Below are 25,575 nucleotides of genomic sequence, written 5' to 3'. Positions count from 1 at the left end.
GTAGTAGTAGTTACTTTGTCTTTATAAGAGGCAAAACTCCAAGTTTTCTGTTTATTTAAAACTTTCTAAGAGTTGGAGACAAAGCTACAACACTAGGAAAGGCCCCACAGTAACTCTGTGGTCCTTTGTTTAGTCTGAGAAATGCAGCAGGAGCAGGTTATTAACTTGGTAATTAACGTGACTTTGTTCATGGTCATAATGTTCTTTGTGTCCTCTTGTATGGATTTAAACTCTCCTGAGTATTTCAGAAAAGGACTTTCTTATTCTCAACTAGATAAAATTTCCTTTCCTGGTCTGTGCCACACTGCTTTACATATCTGTGGGGTACCGTTTCCTCTTTCCAACCTGCAGCCTTCAGCCTGTCCTATTTCAGCTCCTACAGCTTCTCTTCACAATGCCAGGCATGAAAAAGAAGTTGTAGGAAGGCTTAATTATTTAGCTTAATATCATTTGGTTTAGTATTCTGACCTGGCAAAAGATTGCTGGTCTTTCTTGAAGCACCAGTGGAAGGAAAAGCCATCATTCCAAAACTCACGGAGTCTCAGCTGATGGCTGAAAAAACCTAATAACTCTGTTGGGTCTAGTGAATTATTTAGTGTGTGCTGTCAGCTTGTATTTTGATGGAAAAAAGAACTATGTCTGATGTCTCCTGTATGTCCATCCTTTCAGAAAATAGCGTGAGTAACAGCTCAAAATATGCCTGCACTGGCACAGACACAGAGTCAGTCACACTTGGACAGCAACTCTGGGCATTGTGTGTTCAGTGTATGGCACAAGACATGTGAGAAGATTGTGTAAGGTTAAAGGCTATACTGTAGTACATCTGTACAGGCTGACACCAGTTAAGAATATATGGAAAACTGGGAATCTCTTGCTTTTTCTGACTTACAATAGTTAGGTTTTAAAACCAAAATAATTTTCTTGCAATGTACTTCAGAGAGGAAGAGAATTGCTCTGGCTCAGTACAATGTAAACAGGATGCAGCAAAAGTGCTTCAGCAAACCCTGTTTTACAAATCCTGGTTAAACCTGACTCAGTTGATAGAAGAGCTGGTGGTGTTACTGTTCACTGCATGAGGACATCCCTTGAGGAGGTGTCTCAGCATACTCTAGCTGCCAGGCTGTGGTGATGCAGGGATGCAGGAGGGGACTTCGGCTTTCCGTCGAAAGGCAGGTGGACTTCTAGAGGTACGTGAGGAGTCCAGGATGACCAGTCAGAGGTGAGAGGCCCTTCCCCTTTTCCTTCTTCCTCCCTTCACAATTCCTGCAGCCATTCCCACCAGCATAGGACTTGAAGCCTCAGCTGCTTAACCTCTTAAGAGGTTAAGCTTCAGAGGTAGATCCATAATGATCTTCAGTTGTTGTTTAGGAATGCTGATAATGTTTTCTCTGAGCAAAGTTGCAAGCAGTGTGAAGGGATGGGGAGAAGCTGCTTTCGGGCATGGATCAGGAGGGTTTGGTCCTAGCTCCCTCTAGTGCATGCATGTGGGCAGAGGTATGCAAAACGTCTTACTTAAAGTATTAATACAGTTTTTGTGTGTAAATATGTACTTCAGAGCCTGTAGCTAGTGGAGTAGCAGTACTCAAACAAGCAAGGAAACTGTTACCTGCTCAGCTTCACTCATAGGTAGAATCACAAGAACATTTAGTTCGGAAAAGATGTCTAGGATGTTGAGTCCAACTGTTAACCCAGCACTGCCAAGTCCACCACTAGACCATGTCCCTAAGTGCCACATCTACACATCTTTTAAATAGCTCCAGGAATGTTGAGTCCAGCACTGCTCTGGGCAGCCTGGTCCACTGCTTGACAACCCTTTCCATGAAGAAATTTTTCCTAATATCCAATCTAAACCTCCCATGGTGAAACTTGAGGCCATTTTCTCTTATCCTATCAGTTGTCACTTGGGAGAAAAGACCAACCCACACCTTGCTAAACCTCCTTTCAGCTAGTTGTAGAGGAAAAAAGTAGTATTTCCTGATTTATTTTTTTTAGGCTAAGAATGCACAGTGCTGTGATTTCAGGATGATATAGAAGTCATAGATCTTAAGGAAAATTATTTTGGAAGCTTGTTTCTCTTCTTGTTTTACTATTTGCTTTATAAGTAAATAAATACAGGATTAGAAACTTAGAGAAAGATTAGCTAGAGCCCACTTGGAGGTGATGATGTGCATGTTATTGCAAATGCAGAAAGATGGACTTCCTCTACCCTGATGGTTTAACAGAGGAGCAGCACAGAGGATGATCTATCTTAACGTTATTTGAGAGAGATGTTATTATGAATTTGGGGGCTAAATTTCAATTTTATATAAAGCCAACACCTGCTTGGGGAGGGCTTTAAATTTCTAAGGAGAAAGCCTTACTGCTGTTTCATATATATATATATGCCTTGGTGAGTCCTACAAGGATTAAAAGGTTAGGACTCAGCCCAAAATTAAGACACATAATTGTTGGTGTCTGAGAATGTGTGTCTACATGCAAGATACAAGTTTAAGTACCCATTGTAGTCTGTGAATTTTATCAACCCAGCCAGATGAAGTCTGGAGAATAGTCTGGCTTGTCCTTAAAAACTCTTGCAGGGCTTGGTTCAGTTGCCTAAACATGTCTAGTGACGTTTAAGATTGTCCTAAGATAACTTTGGATGTCTGGGTTATCCAAGACATTTTCACAAGCTTGGCAGATGCAATACAGGACCTTCAGACAAACCTGCACACTTCTGAACGGACTGCTGGGTGACAGGCAGGAGACCTTAGCCCAAATGGTACTAAATACCTGGAGAGCAAATGGCCTGAGCCTGCAGTGGGTGATCACATGAAGGGATTTCCAGGCTTATTGAAGGTCCCTTACTGTTGACTTACTGACTAGGTTGTATCACGCAGTTGAGTGTTGTGGGGGATTAAGACACCAGCATTTGTGTCCCCTAATCTTTGTCCTTAAGCTCAGTGGGTGCTTCCTTAGTTCCTGGTTATTAGAGGGCAATTACCAAATTCCAAATGATTTTAAAGAAAACAGTCTTGCTTGCATCACATCAGTTCAGAACAGTGCATGGCTTTATTTTCTGTAGCAGTAAAAATGGGCCAGAGACTGGCAGTATAAAAATAGTATTACAGGGAATGCTGCTTAAAGATGTTATTCAGTGGCAACATTATTCTACTGGTTATATGACCTTTAGCCAAGAAGGAAAAATTAAAGGACATATCCAATAGAAAAATGAAATACTCATAGGCTGTGTCTAAAAAGAAATATAAGATCAACAGGCTGTCTCATGCTAAGACTTGTGATTATCTGGCACAGCTGTTTTAAATTATGCATCAGCGTTCACACTAAATTAGGTGGCAATTATGCAGATATTAATTATGAAATCATTCAGTAGCCTTCAGTTTTGTCAGAATCTGTTAGAATACAATGAAGCGAAAATAAAAACGGTTATGTTTGAGTGCCACAAACAAAAGGACAATTAAAATATTTGCCCCAGAATTCAGAAAGTAGCTAACGTAGTGTAAAATACAAGCATGCCAAACGTTTGGGGTTTGAGATGCCATGCATGGTGCCCCCCTTGGGAGGGAGTGCAGCAACAGAGACCTCTCCTTGCCAAGGTGCCTGCAAAGGCTGCACCACTCCCAGGGGAGGCAGACTCTTCTAGGACTGAGATCTCATGTGGCACCTACTCAAGCTCATACTCTGCATAAAGCTGAAGTGCCAGTTGCTTGCTCTTGCAAATATTGCCTGTTGTCCCCCAAAAGCAGTTCCTCTCCAGTCTACCTCTGTCACCCCAGAATGCCTTCTGGCAGGGCAGGGAGTTGTCCATAGCACAGCTGACAAGGCCTTTTCTGTCTCACATTCCCTATCTTCCTCATGGAAACCTGCTGTACGTGTAAATGGGGAGAAGGGTAGCAATGTACTGAGAAAATGAATTGAAAAATCTGGTAGATAGAAGGAAATTGGCTTGTTTTGTTGTTTAAAAGCCAGCTTTTGAGAAGGAAGGTTGCAAGGGAAAACAAATGTTATTTACATCTTTAGTGCCAGCATACAAGAACATTACAAATAACAGCCAATGAAAAATTCCTGTTAGTGGTTTGAAAAGCTTTAATTACAGTTTATGAGGAAATGGGAGAACAGGCAAGAAAGCACTTTTGCTGGGAATAATGAGTATCCAAACAATTCTTGTCCTTTGGGGTTTTTGTGATTGAAAGTTTTGGTCTAAAAATTCCAGAAAGTTCCAAGTTAAGTACTCCTATAGAAAGTTCTGTTCTAACAACAGAAAGGGCGATTTAAATCTGACATGAAAAAGCCCAAAAAAGGAGATAGAAGAACAGATTCCTTTCTCAGGCACTTTATCAGAGGTGATGCTTGCAGGGAGCCAACCCAAGGCAGAACAGTGTTGGGCATCTAGCAAGCCCATCTATGGTGCCTTAGCATCTGGGGTGCAGGACTGGGCATCTTGCTTTGTACCTGCATCAGGCTGGAAAAACAAACCTAAAGAACCCTTGATGGTGAAGTAATTTCTCTGGAGAAGGCATTCAAATAGCAATAGCCTGTCGTAGTAGGAAAGGCAGACTTAAATTGCTTCCTGCCTCTTTCGTGCTAGACACCCAAGACTCACAAGCCTCAATTCAATCAAGTTATCTTGTCTGAGACAGAGTTACAGGTGAGTAGCTGTAACTAGCAGAATTAACAGTTTGAAGACTCAAGAAGTGAGAGCTTCCAGTCAAAGCTTACAACAAATCTCGAGCAGTGTCAAAATCCTCTGAAGTACCTTGAAACAACTGATGTTATAAAATATGTGGCAAAACTTTGTTTTCTTAAACTATAAGGCAGCAAAGAAGTAAAGCCAAAAGATTACCCTAGAAAATGTAAAGGAACTCTTAGTCTCATGCAAACTTTAACCAAGTCTTTGTTTTAATACTTTTTGGTCTAGTAAGATAGTGTGTTGTTTCCATGTAGCTGATGAAAACTCCCATCAGACTTGCATACAGAATTTTAGATTACCTGCTCATACACAAGAAGCCAGTGGGAAGAAATGGAAAAATCTGTTTTGCTTTGGTTTGGTGTTTTTAGAAATCCTCCCATCACAGTTCTCTTCCATGCAGACTAAAACCTGACTTCCTCTGATAGCCTGCTAGATGGCAGTGTCACACAACATCAGCAGTCAGCAAAGACAAGCACTTCTTTCTTTTACATAACAAAAATCAAAACAGATTTCCCTTTCCTGTTATAGACTTTTAGCTTTCATATCATTGAAATTTAAGAAAGCGTTTATGTTTGATATGATAACTTCCTTTTGTGTTCTTGCTTTCAATTATTCAACAAGTGATACTTTGACAAGTGGAGTAAAAGTCTTTTGGGACACATATCCATTATTTAAACATAGGAAGATTATTCTAAGGTCAACTAATTTTGTAGGCATTTGGGGAAAATGAGTTTGTTTCATGGTGCATGCACACGGCTCGTGAGTCTGTGTTTTTCCGTCATAAAATTTTAACAACACAGAGCAGTGCAGAGTGCCAGATATACTTGTTTGGGATTCTGTTCTGTAAAATAATTGTGTCTGGACATCTCTAGTTGCTCCAACTATTTTCCCTTGAATTAAACAAAGGTCATATTTTTATCTCAGTGTGTGATTTATTGCCCACCAGAAATGCCAGTCTTTGACTTTGAGTGTGCAGGAGGCTGCCCATGTAACCACAGTGGAAACATCTATGTATTTATTTATTTATTGGTTGGTTGTATCTGTCGTGACTTTCAGCTTGAGGCAGAAATTTGTTACCTTGCCTGACTTCATTTTTGACACAATATTATCTGCCAGGACACACACTAGTATGTATGTATGTTTATGTGAGAATATTCAGATAAGAAGAAAATTAAGGGAGTGGTAAGTGGTCAAAAGTCAGGAAGATTAAGATTTCCTCTGAGAAGTTATGAGTACAGTGACACAAGTGTTGTAAGCGTGGTGTCTGATAAGCATGGTGTCTGTTCATTAGCTTTCTGTGTTTGAGCTACGTTCTGAATGTTGCAGTGGACTCTCTCTTGCTTGGAAGAGAGTCTGAACTGGAGCAGCAGGTTTAGGGAGAGAGAGGAAGGGTTTCAGCATGGTGATAACTGCTGGGCAACCTGCAGAAATGCTAGCTGCACTCTGTGTGGTGGTGTGCTCACCTAAAAGGGATGCTGTACGTGTAGTGGCAGCCTCATGGTGCATGATTTGAACGTGCATGGTGTGTAAGAGGAAAATGCAAAGCAGGTTTTGTTAAAAGCGAAAACAACCTAGGTAAGGACGCCTAGGAAAATGCAGGGTTGGAGAACTAACCCCCCTTCAAGAAGAACACAAGTAGTCTCACAGATAATGCACAACTTGTGCTTGCCCTTTCATTCATTTGTGCTCTCAGTTCCTCTGTGTAAGCCTATTCTGGCAGTTTCTAAAAGTCAAGAAGAGAAAGAAGATGACCTAAAAGTAGGAAGTGAAAAACACAGATGATTGCAGTAGCTCAGACCTGCTGAAAGGTAAAATGGAGTGGCTATTCAAAACAGTCACTGTGTGGGTGCTCCTAAAACATTACAGAAGTGGTTTTCTCATTTCTGTATAGTCTGTCTGCTGCCTGTGTGATTAGTTAAAAATAGATTTTGTAGAATATATTAGAGTATGTTGCGATCAATTTTTAGCACTGCATTATTTATTACTTTAAAGAAGAACAAATAAACCCAGATTGCTTTCATTTTTAAAGCAACTAATCCTGTTTCTCCAGAGTGAGTAAATACCTATTAAGTTGAATTTAAATATTAGACATTATTACTTAAGTAAATACTTATGGAAGCTCATAAGTGAGCTAAGGAGTTGGCAGCACAAGTGGCTTTGGACTCTCTTTCAGGACCTTGTGAATAATAAGTGAGAAGAATGATATGCTGAACCCTTGAGCCCTTTGGGATCCCATAATTGCCTTGATCTTTTTTTTAAATCATCATGAAGAGCTGGATTCAGACAAGGTCTTTGTCAGCTTTATGATACCCTGATGGCCAACAGCTTGTGCCTGATGGAATGGAAATGTTCTAGCAGATGTGTCCACTTCAGCATGGACATCTGACCCTCAGCCATTTCCAGAGACATATTATCAACATATGGGACAGGCAGAACTGGGCACACTCAGATCTGGGGAAGAAAAGAGAGGATGGAGCAGGGCACTAGATTTACCATGTGAGAGGATGGACTATGAGAAAGCCAAGCAAATAGGACCTCTAGCCCTCATGAAACACCTGATGCCCCCTGGATTAGGCACTGTATGGGCAGGCAACCCAGGAGGTGATCTGTGGCCTAGACATCTCACCCATTGTATACAAACAAGAGGTTTGATGAACAAAGTAGACAAATATATCAGGGTTGCATTAGATTAATGCAGAAGCAATAAGACAAATCCTGCTTCACTTCTGGATTGAGAGGACCATGGTTAGTGAGAAAAACAAAGCACATATACATTAAATCATATTATGCTAGAAATGAGAACAAGGTTTCTGGCCATCAAGAGAGAAGGGGTAGCAAAGGAAAGAAGACAGGATGCTTTTAATGCTAGCAAGAGTTGGAGTCTGGTCAGCTGTTACCCAGTCAAGGACAGGGACAAAAATCGATCCCTTGGGAGTGTGTCAGTGGGAGTCCTGGTGTGGGGGATTGGAACGTTTGGGATGGTGCTCTGTGGAGCTGATGCTGCAGAAGCAATGGAGGAAAGGAGGTGAAAAAGTCCATCTGTTAGGCTTTGTAAAAATTAAGTAAGACCAGGCATAACTGATACAATAGAGATTACCCTCAGTATGTGTCTGAACATTTACTCATCCTTTTCCACTTCTGATTTAATAAAAAATCCCAGAATGATTTATTTTGAAGAAAAGGAGCAAGGCACATAACCACAAAAGAACATTCTAAGAGAAAATGAAAAATAAAGAGATGGAGGCATTTCCCAAAGGCATGGAGAAATATAAATAGTCTTGGATTTCATGTCATAGGGAAGAAATACTTGGTGTTAGTTTTATTTTTAGAAAGCGGGAGAAGTTATGAGACAGCCTGATCTGAGCTGGCTGGCTGAAAATATCTGGCGGTTTTAATGTATACCCCAGACATATCTGACCAGTCTGCTATGTGTGTGGAAAACATGCAAACAGAAAATGTCACTGTGGAAGGATTCATCTGTCCTGACCTAGGTGTCCAAAAGTTAAATACCTCATTGTGGACTGTTTGCTGCAGACTCTTACATTTGGTGGAGGGGAAAAAAGCATCATGAGTTGATGATCTGTCTCATGCTAAAATAAGTTGCCTGAGGTAGGCTAGGAAGATGTAAAATGGGTGACCAGCTGAGACATTCTTGCCTGAAATCATCTGAGATGAATCTTGTCTACAAGAAACTCTTACTTTACTACATTGCTTTTCAAATGGAAGGCTGAGCAGTCCAAAATGTTTACTACGTATGAGTTAATTTTCAGAGGGATATGTGCTTTGCAATGTGGAGATCAAATACAAATCTTAAGATATATTAAGGCTTATAGAGTGCAGTATGATTTGGAGTAATAATTTCAAAACTTCTGAAAGAGAAACATGTCAGAGGTAGATGCGAAGTCATGTTTTCCAGCTGATGCACTGTGACAGGTTTTTAGTTGAACAAGAGTTCATGTACACTGAATTCATGCAGAATGGTAAATTTTATGGATTCATCGTTGTATAATAAATCTGGAACTGGAAAATGAATTTAGTTCAGAGAGAATAAAGAAGCTTCATGAATTGTAGCTTCAAAACAGAAAATCTCAAGCCAAACAGTGTTCTTTGAAATTTTTAGCACATAGTCATGATTCTCAGTAATTTGGTTAATTCCATGAACTGCATCAAGTAAAGCAGTGCATGTGGTAATCTGGGTGTCAGAAGAGAGCTCACAAAGGTGGAATTTCCACCTTATTTTAAGAGATTTTGCTCAATTTTACTTTGTAAGTCTTGAGACAATGACTGGTTGCAGACACATTTCCTGGGTCTGAGGAAATCCCAAACTGACATCGATTTGTCTGCTGCCTGCCGTGGGCTGGTAGTTGGTGAGAAGCTGAAATCATTGACAGTAATATCTCTCTTGGTTGTCATTCCCCTGGATGACACTGCAGAATTGTATCACCCTTAGGAGCAACCCTGTCTGAATTTAGGGTTTTGTGTTCCACAGGGGGCTGAATGACCACTGTGATCACTTGAGTCCTGAAGGTAAACATCTAAAAGAGCCTTTGTCTGGTAAGCTAAAGACAGAAAGTCTTAGCATTGAGGAGCTGAAAATGTCACCTCTAAAGAGCTGGAAAATTTGGAAGACCAAATGCTTCTTGGTGGTTAGAAAGTAGTTTGCAGAAATTAAGGTTACCACAATTTTAGTGATTTTAGCCTAAAGGGTAAGCAGCTTTCTGACACTTCAAACAGGTACCAAGCAAGTGATTACCTCCAAAAATGCCCTTTCCTGTTACAAGTCTTCTGTGAGTTACTGCTCTAGAATGTAAGTGCCAGGCCATTCTGGTTTATGCTGGAAATAATGTTCTTACTAGATCTCTTACTGCAGCAGCAGAAGATACATTTTCTGGCATGTCTATATCCACATCTGTGGACCTTACCCATACAGAGCATGAGAAAATGCTTTCCCATGCTTGGCCTTCCCTATACCCTTGTATATGGGACAATGCATGCTCATTGTATAGTCTTGTTTTTCAGGGGTTTATGCTTATATATATACACCATGGTAAAAGTGTCAATAGATTATATCCTGTTGCTGTGAAGTACAATGATATAATAGTATCATGGCAAATATGACAAGTCATGTATGTGTACATCTGAGATGTAATTCGTCAAAGAGTGGTGAACACGAAGGTGGCTGGACCTGTTTGCAAGTAACAAGGGAGTGCAGACTGTAGTAAGGGTTTGCAGGGATGTTCCTCCACTAGTGTATTCTGTACAGTTTCTCCTTTTTCAGCATGCAAGTGGTGGAGCAATTAGCAGCGATGCAGACTGAGATAGCCTCCGTCTTCCAGCACAGTTTATTACTTCATTTGTAGATTAAACAGAAGAAGTTCACCGTGTGTTTTCCATGGAAAGTAGTTTAGCATTTTGTTTCTCTGTCAGACACAGTGGAAAAAAAGCAGTTGCAGAAGCTGATGCCTTTGTATATAGCTGTGGCAGAGTTGTGATATCTTTTGAGAAATAGGGTGTGAACATATAATTAAAGACTACAGGAGATGTTTTACACTTTGTGTCTAAGGTTAAAAAAGAAATGTAGCTCCTCAGTTCTGCGACTGCACTGGAGAAGCTTGTTCTGAAGCAGAGACTTGAGTTTTTTTCCGGAGGACTCCTACGTGTGCTAGAAATAGCCGAGTGCAATGTGCCCCAGTTCTGTGCCCTGCACGAGGGGCAGCACGTCGGGGGGGCACACGGCCCCCCCAGCCACTGGCAGCAGGAGAACCATGGCAGTGAGAGCTCCAGCTGCTCCTCCAGCACCCGCAGCCTGTAAACAGGACATGCTCCTGCACAAAAGGAAAGTGTTTACATTGTCTTCGCTGTTTCCTGAGTTTTGACAGGAGGAGAGAAACGGCAGGAATAAGGACACGGCAGTGATGTCCTCACCCTGGGCTTTGCCACTCTCCAGGTCACCAGGGCAGGGAAGAGAAGGGGTCCCTTCTCTGTCACTCTGCCCAGGGCCCCTCCATCCTGACTGGCACACAGCAGGGTGAGTGGCACTTGGGTTAATCTCAATACCATGAATAGTCCTTCCATGTTCCCAAGAAACAGCCCAAGTTCAGGCCTTCTGCCTTCTCTGTCACACATTTTTGGTGAATTGGGAGCATTGGTCTTGTGAGATTGTTTGAAATCTTGGCACAAGGGGCAGTTATCTGTCTCCTTGTACAGGGAGAAAAAAGCTATAGGAAAATGCAAGTGTATCCCCTCAGAAGTTGGCAGACAGTGTAGTCAGCTGCAGTGTCTGAGACTGTTTTTTTCACACTGAGTAGGTTTCAGGTTGTGTCCCATTAAATAAGACCTCAGGATCCTTTAAATACACTTGTGTGATTATGGCTAACCCAGTATAGCTAAAGCTGCTTTATTAATTACATTGACATGCTGGGTTGTAACATGCTAAAAATATCAGTGCTGATAATCTTGGTCACTTCTTATTTTCAGCATGGCTACGTTCTTTGTACGTACTGTGAAATCACCGTGCTGGAGCTGGACCAGGGTTATCACAGACAGGGCTTTATTATTTCAGCAAAGGTATTCCTTTGTTATTTCAATAGGAAACAGAAGATAGACGATAAGCTAACAAACTCACAATGGGTGGAAGTTCATTAAAAATATATGTCCTTGTTGTGCGTATGATGTATTTAGATGTTGAGCCCTTTGGAGCAGCAGGTGTTTGTACAGTGTCAGTACAATGGGGCCTCGTGTGTCACCAGATTTGCAGTACTGATGGTAATCAAAGATGGCTTTTTGGCATGCTGGCACGTTGGGCAGGGCCAGGGTGATGGTGGCTGTGTACAGAGCAAGGCAGTGTGGCTGTGAGGTATAGGGTGGGTGACTAGGCAGGGGACTAGGACAAGCCCCTTCCACACAGAGACGAGTGTGTTTCTTTTTGGCAGTCTGTATGTCAGAGGTAGTATGTTGCTACAGTTATTTTCAAAATACCTATTTTCCCCTGTTCATATAAATATTGCATTAAGCAGCGGTCTAGCTTCATAATACACAAGTAGGTCAAAGTGCTGTCATGACTGTCTTGCATACCACCTACAAATACAGCTTAAAAATACGTCAAGTGCCAAAGTAAACAGGAAGCACAGGCAATGCACTCTGATTCCTTGACTTGTGCTTAGGTCTGGAGCACAGGTTAGCAATGGAGTGATAAATTTCACACCCCTGGCTTTTGATATCACTGTCACCAATAACCATTTCAGGCAGGTGATGGAAATCTGGACCATTTTCCAATACTGTGAGCAGGTGGAGTTGGTTGCTAGGTACGTCATGCATTTAACCTTCACAGTATTGGAAGCACAAGAGTTTGCACCTGTAAAATGGTTTGAGACACCAAGGTAAAGCAGCGAGGTTAGTGACTAGCTAGGTGCACAGAAGTACTGTTATAGTCATCCCCCTGGATTCACTGGCATAAGGAAGCATGAGAAAACCTCTCAAGTTCGATGCTTGGCAGATTTATTTTTTTTAGGAAATAAACAACTGCTAAAAGTGCATTGAAAAGGCACTTTAGCTTTGTGAAAACACCCAGCTCAGTACGTCTTTTTCCTTGTTAGTGACAAGGGGCCCTACCTCCACTGTTTCCCTTGGTTATTCCTGACTTTGTGGGAGCACAGTGGGAGCTGGAGAGTCACTCCAGGCACCGATGCCCTTTTGAGCTCCTTTGGGAGGTGCAGGGCTGCTTCCCTCTCCACTGACAGCCAGGGCATGGAGGGTGCACACCCCACCTAGGGCCAGGCCCTTCTTTGGTGGCTTCAGCACTACTTCCAGTATTTTGGCACATAAAATACGTGCTCTGCATGTTCTCATGCACATGAGGACCTGCATGCAGGGGAAGATGACTGGGTTTGTGAAACACAAACACCTCCCAGGCAGCATGAGGATATGGGATGCTGTCCCACGGGGGATGTTGTCCCACAGAGGATGCTGTCCCACGGGGGATGTTGTCCCACAGAGGATGCTGTCCCATAAGGGATGCTGTCCCACAGGGGATGCTGTCCCACAGGGGATGCTGTCCTATAAGGGATGCTGTCCCACAGAGGATGCTGTCCCATAGGGGATGCTGTCCCATAGGGGATGCTGTCCCATAGAGGATGCTGTCCCACAGGGGATACTGTCCCACACAGGATGCTGTCCCACACAGGATGCTGTCCCATAGGGGATGCTGTCCCACAAAGGATGCTGTCCCAGAGGGGATGCTGTCCCACACGGGATCCTGTGTGAGCTGTGCCTGTGCTGTCCCATAGGGGATGCTGTCCCACAAAGGATGCTGTCCCAGAGGGGATGCTGTCCCACACGGGATCCTGTGTGAGCTGTGCCTGAGCTTAGTGCAGGCCGAACCGCTTTCGCTCTCTGCGCAGCACCTGAAAGCGCGATCACACTTTCCCTTCTCTTGGCAGATAATCCTGAAATAGCTGGCAGGAGTGGAACGGAGTGTCACGAAGCCTCCCTGCGGACAGCCAAGCACGGCTACTGTACATACTACCCCGTCTCCTCCTCTCTAGAGTTGCCACAAACTGCATGCTAAGTCAAGAATTTGTTCTTATGGACAAATCAAAAACTCAAAAAAGCTAGTGCTGCTATGTCATATATGAATATTAAATATGGTATGCTTACTATACTCCAACCTAAAATAGTTAACTACCTGATACCAGCTGTGATGTTTCAAGACATAAAGGGTAACATTTAGTTTTAAAGATTTTCTAAGCATAGTTTAATTCTCGCAAATATTGTCTTTTCTCCATAACTACACCTAACGGAAATGGTCCAGATATGTTAGTCTCGTGAGATTCAGTGTTTATGAATCTCTCGAGCTCAGCAATAATTGAGTTGTATTGGCTAAAAACTTACCCCACTTGCAGGTTTAATTTTCACCCAAACTATGATCGGGGGTTTTCTTCTTGGTAAAAAAAACAAATCTTGGTTTTGCTCCCCTGGTGAGTTGATTCCAAGACAGAGGAAGTGAAACGCAGCCCAGTGTCCTGCACATCATCCTGCCAATCTGATATTTTTAGCCAGAAGTCCAAAGCGAAGCACAAATTCTTTGAGATGCACATGGTTGGTGTTTGACTTGTATGGAGAAGTTGCATTTGAATCATAGCAGAATAGCAGAAGAAAATGTTAAAAAATTTTGCACAGTATGAACTTCATACCCCTTTCAGTCCCCAAAAGAACAAAGTCTTGAGAATATTATTTTACAAGTATATTTATAATGTTTTTAAAAGAGACTTTGCAGAAGTGCCTAAATTTTGTCACATCAGACTTGATGAAAGTGAGCCTGATGCCAACAGTCAAATCTCACCGGACGCAAATAATCTTTGAAACTCATAGTCAGGTTACCAAAAAGATCCAAGTTGTTAAGAAGTAACTTCTAGAAGTGTAAAAATCAAACAAAAAAAAAACCAAGACCAAACTAACAAAAGAAAAGGCGACAAAGAAGGCTGTAGATTAAGAGATTGTATGATACTCTAATTTAATTAAAATTCAGTTGAGTCACTGAAACTTCATAGGTGACTTTAATCTAGGCTATTAACTGAACACTAAGAATGTAGAATGAGATTCAGTTTAATAAATCATTACTGTATTTGCATTTTTTAAATTGGATTATAAGATTGTAACCAGATTAGAGTGGAGAAAAATAGTTCTTTTAATTGTTTTTCTTTAAAAACATATTTTATGTCACAAAAGTATGAAGATATCTTTAATACAATTATATACATGTTATATATACATACATACATATATATGGATGAAGCAGATTTTAATGTTGTTTACTTTTTTAAATACTTTGTTGATTTACAAGGTAATTATATATGTATAATTAAAATTTCATTTGTTTGATTTGAGATTTGTTTCAAGCACTATTGTACCAAATATTTCATATTTCACATTTTATATGTTGCACATGTATCACATAAATGACATAGTTTTTAAATTATTGTTTAAAAAAACAAGACAGCTGTTATAAGTGGATATTATGTATAATTGTTTGCAGCATAAGTTTTCTATGTGGACATTATTAGTGATTGCAGTATTTTAACTTAACCTCTTCAGATTGATTGTAAACTATTTTAAACTTCGGCAGCACTGCCTGTTCTGAACGACTGAAGGCACTAACCATATTATTCTTGGTCTAGGAAATTATTTTCCAGGCTAAATCTTGTTTGTCCAATGTCTAATTACTATCTATTTATATATGGAGCTGGAGATTTGATCATCTGACAGAAAAAGAATAATCACGATTCGATTGTAAACTGAACATATAGTGCTTGTAACGTTGCGTTAGTTTTAATTTGTGGGGAAATAATGTATCTTAACTTGTTACTTTAGCAGTTAAGGTATCACCATTATATACTATTAAAACACTAATATTTGTAGACTTTCTCAGTCATTATATCTAGGTAGTTGACACTGCAACTTGCCTATATCTGTCAAAGTTGTTTTTATTTTTTTATAATAGTTAATTTAGGCATTTGGGTAGCTTATTGTATAATACTAAATGGTAAATTATCCATGTTGTTTAAATATTTTATGTAGATAACTCTTCAAGACATCGTTTTGTGTGAACTTTTTATGTTTCGAAATAACTGTTATTCTATGTTTTTTACAATTAATCCAATACTACTATTTTTTGCCCATGGATGACGAAGCTTCAGATACATCAGGTCTTTCATCCAGATAAACTGACAGACAAAAAGAGAAAATGTATTTTTAATAAGAGATCCACTTTCCGACTTTATGACTTTGTAATATTCCTGAAAACTGTACAAGTACAAACCTATGCTAACAGTAAGGAGGCAATTACAGAGATGTGCAAATATGTGTACAACAGATTCTGCATTTTATTTATTTATAAAGTAATTTTATAGACTATTTCAAAATTTGGGAAGATCTAAAACTATTTTTCTGTATAAATATTATTTGCCAAAACTTTGTTTATATTTTAAAAAAGAAAAAAAGTCTAATGAAAATGATTAAATTTTAAATGCTTTGTTTAATTAAAAAAAAAAATACAAGAACAAATATAACCCCCTAAAAGAACCATGAGATGGGCCAACACGGAGACAGTGAATACTGTAGCTGGGACATGGTTTCAAGCAACTTGAGATGTCTCAGTGTTTATCTTCTTCGAAGGATACAGCACTTCACCAAAATACCTTTTCGTTTGCCTCTCTCATCCAGCATAATTGACGACACGTACGATGAGTATTTCGGTAACAAAGAGACCCCTCCATTCACTCTTTTTCAGCATATATAACTACTAGTGGTCTGTTAAATAGCCATTCTATTTCTGTTGTGACGTTAAATTCATTCACCCAATGTACAACCACTGAAATAAAAAGAAGCATTTTAAAATGAGAGCGGAGTCAGGGCAATCCTTTCTCGTGGCGCAGCTCTGGGAAGAGGGGCTGGGGTAACAAATAGAGCCAAAAGAAACTGGAGGAGTCTTTTAAGAAGTATAGAACTTTTATTTTACTCTATTTATTTGATTTATTTTTTTCCCTTAATTCCATGTTCAAGTAACAAATCCTTAAGTGCAGTCCCCAGGTGCAGGACACAGACAGATGCTGTATGAGGAAGCACATGCCCTTCTCCTGCTGGAGTCTGCTGGCCAAGATGCCACACTGCAGCGTGGCAGCCTCAGACAGTCATTCCGTGCCCTTTCTGCCCCCCGTGCGTGCTGGGGTGCAGGCAGGCAGTGCTTATCTCAGCAGTGTGGCTCATATTTGTCTAACTATTGGGGGATTTTTTTGGCAGCACATCCTCTGCATCCTCTTTTCCTTCCTACCTCTTGGAGAGTATTACAGCAACAAATAATCCCTGTTATCTGCTAGTTCCTGTGGGGATAGCAGCATCACAGAGGAGCTGTGTGCCCAAGGGCAGAGATCACACTGCAAGCTAGTGACAGGAAGGATTAAAACCTCTGGTTTGCAGCTCCGTGGTTTCTCCACACCGTCTTCTCTGATGTATTTGTTTAAATGCTTTAAAGAAAGGAAATACAATTCCTGCAGAATCGAGAAGGGTTTGTGTCATAAAGTTGTCTACATTTCATCATCACAGGCCTGGTTTGAAAGGAGTCCAAGGTCACAAGTGATGTGGAAAACCACCAGGTCAACCAGTCTGTTTGGATGTATCACAGACGTACTGAGCCAGAAGCCTGCTGAGAATGAGCATGTGGGATGGAGAGGAGAAACAGGATGAGTTGCAGGGACAGGGAAGGACTGGAGCATTAGAGGGCTGCAAGGGCATTGTAGAGCAGAAGCAGCAAATGATTAAAATTCAACTCCTAATGACTCAGGAGCAGGAAACCTGTCTGTTCATGCTTTCTTATGTTAAACCCCACCCTGGACAGTTGTCAGCTGCCAAGAAGGGTCAGGACATGTCAGTTTTCTTGTCTGAGAGCTGCATTGTTTCTTGTCGATTTTGCACTTTTTTGGCAGTGGAGAAGTGCTCATGGGAGCCGTGAGCTTTCAGGAGCCACACCAAACCCACAATCTCTGTACACCTCTGTGTCCGGAGCGTACCCCATTCAGCTAACATCAGGGTTTCCAGAAAGAAGCAAGACACTTCTAGAGAAGAGCCTTTAGAAACCTTTGGTGTTCCCCACTGCCACGTGTGTCCTCATAGACATTTGCTGGCTTTGGAGCCAAAGGCTACTCCCCTGCAGGGAGCTGTCCTCACCCCATGCCAAGGGCTGCAGCAGCATCACATTGCTCAACATCAGCCGTGGCTGGAGCAGACCAGCCAGGTCCACACTCACAGCCCTTGGCCCTGCATCTCCCCTGGCCCCATGTGGTAACAACCATGACCGTAAGACTTAATGATTATTTTCTATGTTTTGCTTGGTTGTCAGTTCAAAAGGCTGAAGTCATCCGAGGACTGGGGTGTTTTTGTGGCCCAGTGGAATTAATAGCATGAAACAAAAGGGGATGTGACATTTGAGGGATCAGAGCCTGCTGGGATAGCTTGGCATGTTTGTATACAGCAAAGGAAGCCAAAACTGTTGAGCCTTGTTCATGCTGCATTTTGGGAGTGTCTCTTGAGAAAGTTACCGAAACAGCAGCTGGGTTTTGTTTCAGAAAGAGGTGTTTCACTCCAGAAGAGAGCCCAGGAACAACTCAGCATTTCTATACTGTGGGTCATGATGGAAAAAAGGACTGTAGGCAAGGCTGCTCAACAGTGTGGGCACTGAACCTTCTGCTAGTGACATTTACTGCATGAATTCATGGGACCCAAAAAAATGCCTTGCCTGGAATTGCCAGAAACCTTCCTTGGCATCTGGTTGTCTGAGCATACCATGCTCTTTATGCCTGCAATCAGTGCTCTAGCCAAGCCTTTTGTACATAGCCTGACTTTCTAATGTCACATAATTGACAGTTCTGGAGGCTTTTTGCATGGGTCAAGATGATTTTTATTGCTGGAGTGGGGTGTGTGAGAGCAAAATCATCTCAGCTGTTGCATTAAAGCAGTTACTATTGCTGGTATGTAATATATTTGAGCAAATAGGTATAGAACATATAGTTAGATTATCTGTGAGTGAATAAATTATGAAACTGTCTTCTAAAGTGTTATTCTTCTGATTCTGTAATTGTAGAAACCATAGAAATTGTAGAATATAAATTACATGTTTCATTACATGAAAATACCTTCTGCTGTAGCAGGGAAAAAAAACCCCAACACTAAGAAATGTGAAAGGAAGATACTGATGTGAGCTGCTTTTTTTTAATGTTGTGTGGCGGTTGCTTTATTTACACCAAAGCTTCTTACAGTGTGAAGAAAATACACTTGGCTTTATGATTTAGGAAAATCACTATAGGAAAGACGCCCTGCTCCTCTCATCTTCAAAGAGCTGGATTTGGATACTACTTTTAAGGAAAACAAATTCTGGTGAGTGTCCTCCTTAGTCTTAATTGTCACAAAGCAGTCAGGGTGTAGCCTGCGTGGTGGGTGGTTCCTCAGAGGGCCACCAGCCCCAGATGATGAGGGTGGTGAGGGTGACCACAGTGGTGTGAGGTTCACCTTGTAGGAAGAGCATCCAGGGATGGTCACACAGATATGTGTCCACGCTAGACCTGAGCTGTGTCTACAATTGCCGCGGCTGCCTCTGCTTTTCACACAGGGGTAAAAAGAGGAAATGCTTTTCCTTCCTGGTTTTATGGTTGTAGCCACCACACTGAATGCCAGCAGAGCACATTCAGAGATGCTAAAGTTGGTAGCTGACAGCACAGCTCGGGACTGGAAGCAAGTTTGTCACACTTGTAAAGCTGTTAGGGTGGGATCCAGGGTGGGATCCAGCTTTGTCTCTGTAGCTGTCAAGTGTCATTTTAGACACTGCAGAATGCCCACTTGGCCTAAAGCTGCTGCTGTGGAGGAACACAGGTCTGGATGGGTATGTTAAGTCTGCCATCCCCATACAGCTGTCTCAGATACTCTACAACACCTCAGATGAGTTCAGTCAATGAGTCCTGCATGTTTTTGCAAGGGGCTGTCAATCAAAACAATGGTTTTGATGGATTTTAAAACACCATCATGCACAAGAAATCACAAAATCATGAGATTGGCTTAAATGGTCTGCTAGTTAAAAAAACTATTCTCTGTAGGTATTTGGAATGCATTCAGCTTGCATATTTAAGCTTTTTCTCACCTACCATGATACCTAGAAATGTTTTTCATATCACCTGACATGCCCCTGTGCCCATGGAGGTAAAGGTAAAGAGCAGCTCATAAAATTCTTGAGAAAGTCATGAAAATTGACAAGAATTCAAGCTGTTCTTTCTTACCATGTAGTAGGGAGGAATGAAGAAATATGGCAGCCCTTTAGCATGTAATATAATTTCTTCAGGCTTCATCGTCACACAGGCTTTGTTAAATTATTGTGCCAACAAAGGTGTGATGTTGTCAGTATAACTTACTCTGAATAAAGTTGCAATAGGATGGACTGTCCCTGTATGCAAATAAATTGCTCTGTTTAAATGTTTCATGTGAAATGATTGTACCCTACTCTATCCAATGTAGTTATGTTGCTTTAATTTCTGTCTGTAAGGCTTGATAACAAGCTGTCCTTGTGTTGGGTAGAGCCTACACATTCATTTCTAGGCTTAAGATAAATGATGAAAGGCAAGAGTCCTGTTTTGTGGCTTTCCTCAAACTGAATGTGCTCCAAACAAAAGCTACATGAGCCAGTACAAGTAAATGAGAACTCTTGTGAAAAAAAAGTGGTCAGCCTTAAGCAGATTTCAGTAGACTTTCTAACTACAGGATGAGATAGGAAGCATTTTCCCTTTCTATTAACCTTAGAAGTGATTACTTTATTCCCATTCTAGAGGAAATAAATGAGGTTGCACTCTTCTATTAGAAAATCAATGCTCTCCTCCGTGAGTGTGAACTGTCCAAGACAAGTCACTGGAGAAGTCCCTTGGCTGATGGCACTGCCCATTCCTCAGCTGTCATCCCAGAATCCATGGTAAGTGCTTATGGGCAGCTGTAGAAGCATGCTGGCAACTCCTCCTGTGGCCTGGGGACTTTTCATTTTATTTCCCTTTAATGAGATTGTGGGAGAAGACGAACTTCTTCAAGTCCAATTTTATTTGGAGTTCCAGGTATGTATGGGTACTTTGGTGTTTATCTCCCCAGCTTAATTTAATGTTAGATTGACCACCCTGGGGTCCTCAACATAAGAAGGACATAGACCTGTTGTTGTGAGTCCAGGGGAGGGCCATGAAGAGGATCAGAGGGCTGGAGCACCTCTCCTGTGAAGGCAGGCTGAGAGACTTGGGGTTGTTCAGCCTGGAGAAGAAAAAGCTCCGGTGCAACCTTACAGCATCCTTCCAGTTCCAAAAGGGGCCCATAAGAAAGATGGGGACAGACATTTTAGTAGGACCTGTTGCAATAGAACACAGGTGCTGTGGTTTAACCCCAGCCAGTAGCCAAGAGCCATGCAGCCGCTCACACACTCCCCCACCAACGGGATGGGGGAGAGAATCAGAAGGGTAAAAGCTACAAAAACTCATAGGTAAAGACAGTTTAATAGAGAAAGCAAAAGCTGCACACACAAGCAAAGCAAAACAAGGAATTAATTCACTGCTTCCCAAAGACAGGAGGTGTTCAGCCATCTCCAGGAGAGCAGGGCCCATCACGCGTAACGGTTCCTTGGGAAGACAAACGTCATCGCTCCCGATGTTCCCCCTTCCTCCTTCTTCCTCCCACATTATATACTGAGCATGATATCATATGATATGGAATATCCCTTTGGTCAGTTTGGGTCACCTGTCCCAGCTGTGTCTCCTCCCAATCTCCCCTGCACACCCCACTTCCTTGCCAGTGTGGCAGTACGGAAAGCAGCAAAGGCCTTGACTCTGTGTGAGCTCTGCTCAGCAATAACAAAAACATCTCTGCATTATCAACTCTGTGTTCAGCACAAAACCCAAACATAGCCCCATACTAGCCTCTGTGAAGAAAGTTAACTCTACTTCAGCTCAAACCAGCACAACAGGGTAATGGTTTTAAACTAAAAGAGGGTAGTTTTAGGATAGATATAAGACACAAGTTTTTTCAATGAGGATAATGAAACACCGGAACAGGTTGTCCAAAGAGGTTGTGGATCCATCCCTGGAAACATTCAAGGCCAGGTTGGATAGGGCTCTGAGCAACCTGGTCAAGTTGAAGATGTCACTTCCCATGGCAGGAGGTTGGACTAGATGACCTCTAAGGTCCCTTGCAGTGCAAACCATTCTATGAGTCTATACAGTGTGCCTATAAAGCAAATGAAACCAAATTAAATCCTATTGCCATGTAACACAGCACTTTGTTACTTGCAATCACTCTACTTGCCAGATGTAGCACAGTATGGATTGGCTGAACAGTGGCAACGATTTTCTTCTGAGTATCCTTTCCTTTGTGCAGGCAGAAGAGAAATATGCTTTTACCTCACAAATTTCAGGCCTCCTGCATTCATCTCCAGGCTTCCTGTATAAGCAAATAGAGAGAGAATGACTGAGGCTTTGCCAGAGGGCAACAACATTCAACTTCTAGGTAGGATTGCCTCTTCTGAAGCCTTTCCAGCCCTGCTGCCTACAGAGATGCCTAGTGTGACCCATCCTCTGTCAGGCTGGGGCACATGGCATGGTGCTGTGCATTCCCATTCCTGCCTCCAGATCCTTCTTGCTCTGGCTTCCTCCTGAGCTTCTCTTCCAAGCATATGTGCACCATGGGAACCCCACGCCACCTAACAGTCTCTGCACCTTATTTCTCTCTGAGGGTGGTTGTTTTTCTTAAAGGACCTTGTTCCCCTTCCTTTAATTCTAGAAATGACATAGGCTTTTATACCATCATGTGCTTGAGGAGCAGCTTGTGGTCCTTGCACCATTGCAGCACTTTAACAGGTGATTTAGGACTGTTAGCTGCAATGAATTATTTTGCCATCACAGACTGAGCACACTGCCTGAAGGGTGAGATGATTTGTACAGTAATCAAATGCCTTTCCCCACTGCTACACATGCACATTAATATGAATCCTTTACTGTTTAGAGACACTTCAGAGGGGAAAAGTCCTCTCACTATTTATGAGAAGCATTAGGCAATCCTGTGTTAATCTGTGCACAGAGGATTTTATATTCACCCACTTGATTCTGCTGCCCTTCCTTCGGAGACCCAAATTAAAAGCCATGCTGCTCTTGCCTGTGCAGAGAAGTTCCTTGCAAGGTTATGAAAGGCTGTGTGAGTCACTTCCAGCGGCACTGACCAGATGGACTTCATTTTCATAAAGCAGGAAACCACAACAGTCTGAGCATTTAAAGCATCATTTAATTATGGATTTGCTTTGAGTGGAAGGTAGAGTGGTCTAAACCTTCCTGGAGAGGATCTGACTTTCATGCAGGCAGTGTCTCACCTGCTCCATCCAGTTTTAAGGTAAAGGAGGATGGACAGAGCTGGCTGCAATCCAGGCTGACTCCAAACAAACCCTGCTTCAGCAGCAGAAGCAACTCTCTGCTTAGAATTATTTGTCCAGAGGAATTTTCAAGTTTTTTCCAGTGAATGCTTTCCACAGGAGTTTTGATGAGAGCTCACGGGTGTGGTGGAAACCCAATGGAAAGTAGGTGGTGTAGAGCAGTGAGGGGACACCAGACGGTGAGGAGTCAGGGGGGATTCCTTTTCAAGTGGAAACCAAGTGCAGCGTAATTATTCTCTTATTTGCCTCTCACCTCCATCTACATCAGATGTTCACTCTAAAAGATGTTTCGCCACTTCTTGGTGGAAGGGACTTTCTCTCAGACCTGGAATTTGGGGTTTATGTCCTTTCTTGTTTGCTTCCTCTCACATTGTTTTAATTTTAGCCATAACGCAGATGATCCACTGTGATACAAGACAAGTCTTCAGGCTTTGGCAAGTGCAGCAGATAATTACTCCTGAAGAGGAATGTATCAGAGGAACTGCTTTCAAATCCAAGTTTCCTGTGCAATATCATTATTCCTATTTAAATAAAGGAGTCCGACAGTGCTACTCAGCAGCACCTCTCTATACAAAGTGAGGGTTGTTTCCTCTTGACACAGCTTTTTCTGCTCTTCTCAGAAAACGACTCCATTAGAATCAAACGTTAGTCCATCCAAGTGCCTAAAATCAATGATCATTTTATATTCAATGGAATGCTTTGCTTTTTAAAAAATATCACAATGAAACTGCTCTATTTTCCTTCCCCTTATTGTTGCTATTATTACCTCGTGAATAGTGCAGAGAGGAACAGCTGCCTCTCCTTTAGTTTTTAACTTCTAAGACTTAGCTGGATGTGGCTTCATGCTCCAGGAGTCCATAGGCTCAAGCCAATTTGCAAGAAAACTGATAAAGAAAATGGCCCTGATACGATGTGGTATTTGTAGAACTTGGATTTAGTTTGCTCAGCAATAGAAACACGTCCCAAGGTGAATTTTATCTAGAAACACATGCTGCAGCATCGTGGTGTCAGAAGCTCCCATTAACAGGGCTGATGCCCACTGGAACAGCCAAAGTGTGTGGTGGGAACCCTCAGCAGCAAGACTCGGTGCAGCTGGGCTCCACTGGGATTAGAAACTGATTACTGGAGCTGGATGTGCAGCTGAAAGGAATAGACTCAGGCTGGCTTACTTGAGCAGGGTATTAGGATAAGCTAGTGTGTGGATTTGTGGAGACTGCCTGTGCTCTGCAGGAGCTGTGGGTAGCTGCTCTGCAGTGAAAAGTGCCCTGGCTGTCAGAACTGGAAGCATCTCGTCTTTTTAAACATAAAGACTTTTTTTTTCAGGATCTCAAGGGGACTGTCTGTCTGTGGCAATCAGCACAGGGATAGCCAGGCTGGCTGTGAACGAGCCATAGCAGGTCTTCTCAGGTGCCTGGTGCTTTGTCCACCAGACAGATTAATAGATTTACTATTGGAATATCCCACAGCCTCCTGGCAGGTCTGGAGGCACTGGGAGGGCCCAGAGGAGAGGACTGAGAGGCACAGCCTGGGGGATGTGTCTTAATGCTGAGCAGTCCAGCACATCCTCCTGTCAGAATCCCAATGGCCGCACGAGCTATCCTGTTCCTGGACATGCGAGGTAGTATCACCGTAAATAAATAAACCGGGAGGGCCCAGAGGAGAGGACTGAGAGGCACAGCCTGGGGGATGTGTCTTAATGCTGAGCAGTCCAGATTCTACAGTAAGTCCTGTTGGCTTCTCCTTGTTGAGATTTCTTCTGCCAAATCCCCGACGGCTGCCAGCACTGGCTGCCCTGTAGCCATCCCCTTCTGCCATGTTTCCTTCTGTCAAGGCATGGGGGAATTGGAGCACGTGCAAAGACAGGAATGTAGAAATGTCTATTCCTACCACACATGGAAAACACCCTTGTGGGGGCCTGGGGGAGTGGGTGGGTTTTACAGGGCCCATTCAGCCAGCTGAGTTACAAAGGAGTCTCCTCAGCTGCAGCCCCTTAAGGAGCCTGAGGCTATTTTTTAATCAGTAAAATTAAGAAGGCTGGGGGCCTTGGAAGCAGCTGAGGTGGGACAAGGCTTGCCTGCAACACACCTGCCTGTTTCTGCCCTGAGCTGCCCTTGGTTATTGATGGCACCTACTCTGCCACTGTCCCTGGTAGCCAAGGTGCTGCCAAAGCTCCATCCCCTTCAGAAGAGAGACCTGGCTGGATTTGTGTGCCCCTCAACCCTGCAGCCATGCTAGTGACACGGGCTCCTGTCCAGCTGTACACTCAGCTTCAACCCAGCCCCTCAGCAATTGCTCCTAAGCCTTTCCTGGTGTCTCCACACACCTTACCCACATAGGCACAGGACTCAGAGCTTGGCTCATTGCATCTTTCCCATGTTAGAAAAAGCCCAAGACTCATTTAGAGCATTTTATATCTGTATAGAGGCAAGCTTGGCATTTGTTTTGATGAAATTAAAATAGCTGGAGGTTTATGATGCTAGCAGCCTGCAGCTATGCCTGCTGGTACAGCAAACCTGCCATGGGGAGGAACTGCTCTGTGCTCCGCTCCTGCTACCAGGAGCATCCCTGGCACCTCATCAGCTGCTGCCTGTCTCCTCTGGATAAAGCTCAGATTGGCACATTTTGCCACTCCACAGCTTCCAAGGTTTGGGTTCATCACTGCCTCTTTTATTTTGGGGGATAAAGAAAAGCTTTAAAAGCCCATTCTTCAGGCATTTATATTCCTAACAATCTAGCTTGCCCAGTTTTGTCCCTGTGCATCCACCCACCCACCCACCCACTGCAGATGGACACAATCACACAGGTAAAGCTGGTGGGGACCACTTAACTTGTCCTGGCACAAAGGAAGCATCTGTGTGGGTGCAAGGGGGGGGCTGCAGCACTGCCAGAGCAGCACCTCAGC

The 25,575-nt window shown here is 42.5% G+C and overlaps 1 protein-coding gene across 3 annotated transcripts in view; it reads left to right on the top strand.

The window, feature by feature from the left end:
- MBNL2 (muscleblind-like splicing regulator 2) overlaps nt 1-16,086 on the top strand; it is a 34,118-nt gene extending 18,032 nt beyond the window's left edge. For all 3 annotated transcript variants that reach the window (XM_009078351.1, XM_009078350.1, XM_009078349.1), the window contains one exon: nt 13,126-16,086. In XM_009078351.1, coding sequence (XP_009076599.1) covers nt 13,126-13,253 — 128 coding nt within the window. In that variant the 3' untranslated portion in view covers nt 13,254-16,086. The remainder of the gene's footprint in view (nt 1-13,125) is intronic.
- Nucleotides 16,087-25,575: the final 9,489 nt, after the last annotated feature.

This window comes from Acanthisitta chloris, unplaced genomic scaffold (genome assembly GCF_000695815.1).
Source record: "Acanthisitta chloris isolate BGI_N310 unplaced genomic scaffold, ASM69581v1 scaffold10117, whole genome shotgun sequence".
NCBI classification, from domain to species: Eukaryota; Metazoa; Chordata; class Aves; order Passeriformes; family Acanthisittidae; genus Acanthisitta; species Acanthisitta chloris.
Note: the sequence above shows the minus strand (reverse complement) of the source record. Positions and strands in the feature narration are given on the sequence as shown.